Source organism: Galendromus occidentalis, unplaced genomic scaffold (genome assembly GCF_000255335.2).
Source record: "Galendromus occidentalis unplaced genomic scaffold, Mocc_1.1 scf7180000076031, whole genome shotgun sequence".
NCBI lineage: Eukaryota > Metazoa > Arthropoda > Arachnida > Mesostigmata > Phytoseiidae > Galendromus > Galendromus occidentalis.
The window spans coordinates 1-3,212 of NW_003804020.1; the positions used below are offsets into that span (position 1 = coordinate 1).

A 3,212-nucleotide genomic window follows, 5' to 3' on the forward strand; every position below is an offset into this window, starting at 1 on the left:
TTCCCACTTTCCCGTTTTCCCACTTTCCCGTTTTCCCACTTTCCCGTTTCCCCGCTTTCCCGTTTCCCCACTCTCCCGTACACTCGCTTCTAGTCCATATGTTCTCCGGAAAATCTACACCCTTCAAGGCTACAGCAATTTCCAGCGAGATTCATCAGTAGAGAGACAGAGGCCAATGATGACGGCAACCCCCGATAGTCTTCTTGGGAGCTCCCGAGAATCCACCTTCTCATGGCGATCGGTCCAGCCGATAAGAAATCCTGAGAATTCCCGTCTTTCCCTTGATAAAATCTTTGATTCTCGGCAAGAGGACCACTCAAATAATTTTTTATGGTAGAAGGACTCATCGCATCGGGGAACTGACCCCCCTATAATCACCGCTGGTTCCCCCAGAACACGCTCCTAAATTTTCACGACGATCGGTTCAGCTGTTTTAGAGTCTAAAGGGGACATACAGACAGATTTATAGATTATGTGAAGAAATCACGAAAATTCTGGAGAACTCTGGAAACTCCCGCCGAACGATTTCCGGTGAGTGACCCGGTACTCAATTTCCAAGGGGAAAACGAGCTCACCCTCATCATACGGGCACGACGACCCCCTCATCGCTTTTCTACAACTCCCGAGAACCCACCCCAAAATTCTTGCGGCGATCGGTTCAGCCGTTTGTGTAATTTTGCGTAATTTCCGTATTTTTCAATTTTTTTCCGTAGTTTTCGTATTTTCGTGGTGGAGCACTCAAAAAATTTTTTAAGGTAGAAGGACTCATTGCATCGAAGAACTGACCCTCCTATAACCACCGCTGGATCGCCCAGAACACGCTCCTAAATTTTCACGACGATCGGTTCAGCCGTTTTCGAGTCTATAGGTGACACCAGACAGACAGACAGACAGACGTTTTTATATATATAGATAGATTGAGTATGATCACATCGCAGGAGCGCTTTTACGACTCGAGAATATTCTGGTAGACGCGTGCATTATTAATAGGAGTGAGCTGGCTTTCTTCTCCCAGCAGTCAAATGAGTGCCGGTGTGCGCATGCAAGAAGACCCTTGCAGAAGGTGTAAAGAGAAGCTTAACACGCAATGTCCTCATGGTCGGCGATCCCTTAAGTAGTTTTTGATCGGACCATATTTCAATTTATACTAGTATCAATCGATTTATACTGAATTATACTGAATTATACTAAATTATACTGAATTATACTTGAATTATACTTGAATTATACTGAATTATATTTGAATTATATTTGAATTATATTTGAATTATATTTGAATTATATTTGAAGTATATTTGAATTATATTTGAATTATATTTGAATTATGTTTGAATTATATTTGAATTATATTTGAATTATATTTGAATTATATTTGAATTATACTTGAATTATACTCAAGTTATGCTTGGATTATGCTTGAATTATACTTGAATTATACTTGAATTATACTTGAATTATACTTGAATTATACTTGAATCATACTTGAATCATACTTGAATACGGTCAAATTGAACTCAAATTATGATGCTCGATGTATTTCAATTCATTTGTAAAATACGCTCGAATCACGATTGATCGGTCGAAATTTCATCGAAAACATTTCTGTGTGTGTATGTATGTGTGTGCGTTCAAATGGAGCGGCTCGATTAGCCCGTCGCTATTAATGATCAATAACATCATTATCATCATCATCATCACTATAAATAACCGAACAAATGAGTGAATGAATAATGATGATGATGATCATAAGGATGTTATTGATCATTAATAACGACGGTTCCCATCCCTCGCGACGTGGACGCTCGAGCTCAATGAGGGACTTTGTATTTTTTTAATTTTTTCGTTGTTTTTTTCGTAGTTTTTTCTTATTTTTTCTAATTTTTTTGTTAATTTTTTTTATTTTCTTCCTAATTTTTTCAAATTTTTTTGGATTTTTAAAAGGAAAATTTTTTCAGAACAGAATGATAATGAAATTTTTGTCTAATAAATGTATGAAGATGATGGGGGCGACGGTGGAGATGGCGGTGTCGATGTTGTTGCCGTGAGCAGCGGAGACCCGGGGGCCGGCTGCGTTCGCGACTGCTCGGCCGCCACCGCAGCCGTCGCCGATGTCCTTGGAGTTATTCGCGACGACGACGACGAAAGCGTCAACTGCAACTCCAACGGCATCGGCGACAGCGACATCGATGGCAGTTGCAGTGACGGGTTGGCGTTGGCCGCGGCGGCAGCGGTTCCTCCCCTGGGTTCGACGATCTCGTCGTGGTCGACGACGATAGTGACAGCCTTGTTGCCGGCATTGGAGGGGAGGGCGACGGTTCCGGCGATAAGATGACCCCATTTTCTTCGAGCACCTTCCGGACCGCCCCACTCCCTCTCGCAAATAGATTCTCTACGTACGGCATCCATCGCCGGAAGTACTCTGCCGCCAGCAGAACGTCCTTTTTCTCGACGTATTCGATGAATCCCCGCGGATTGGCGCTGTTCTTCAGCGCGGTTAAAAGCAGCGCCCGGTCAGCCACCGCTGCCTGTTCAGACAAGCGGCGGGAGAGAGGGGCTGGTGCTCATGCCGGTGGTAGCGACGGCGACGGCGGCGGCGACGAAGAGACTTGCCTCCGTTTGAATGTCGCCGGAGGCACTTGATACGGATGGAATGAGAGCGACGAGGACGAGGCCGACGATGAAGCGGCGGCGGGTGCGGCGGCGGTGTCGACGGCGGCGGCGACAGCATTGTCGGCTGTGGCGACGGCGGCGGCGGCGGCGGTATTGTCGGCTGTGGCGACGGCGGCGGCGGCGGTATTGTCGGCTGTGGCGACGGCGGCGGCGGCGGTATTGTCGGCTGTGGCAACGGCGGCGGCGGCGGTATTGTCGGCTGTGGCGACGGCGGCGTTGTCGACATTGTTGGCGGTGGTGGCGGCGGCGACATCAGCTGCTGAGCAAAATGAGCGGAAAAACTGCATCCAGAGTTTTGGTTTCCGGCAACTTTATATCTCTATAATTCTATCAAGGATTTCCTCCGGCAGATTCTCCCGGAAATACAAAGTGCCACGGATGGGCGAGCGAGTCAACACGAGCGCATGGTAGTGCGACTCGGGAGTACCGCCGGCAACCTATGTCGCCGTACATTCTAAAGACGCCGCAGTATTGGTCGACCTCTCGTACATGCGTGAACGTCGCTCAACGCGACTTCAAAAGCCGGATCAGGTCTCTCACTC

At 46.9% G+C, this 3,212-nt stretch overlaps 1 protein-coding gene across 1 annotated transcript; it reads right to left on the reverse strand.

Annotated features, from left to right (window-relative positions):
• Positions 1-2,561: 2,561 nt before the first annotated feature.
• Positions 2,562-2,957, reverse strand: LOC108865078 (ice-structuring protein 2A7-like). The gene has a single exon (XM_018641740.1). The coding sequence runs from the start codon at positions 2,955-2,957 to the stop codon at positions 2,562-2,564; it is 396 nt and encodes a 131-aa protein (XP_018497256.1).
• Positions 2,958-3,212: the final 255 nt, after the last annotated feature.

Coding starts and splice junctions, on each gene's coding strand:
- LOC108865078 (XM_018641740.1), bottom strand. CDS start 2,957: ATGCAGTTTTTCCGCTCATTTTGCTCAGCAGCTGATGTCGCCGCCGCC.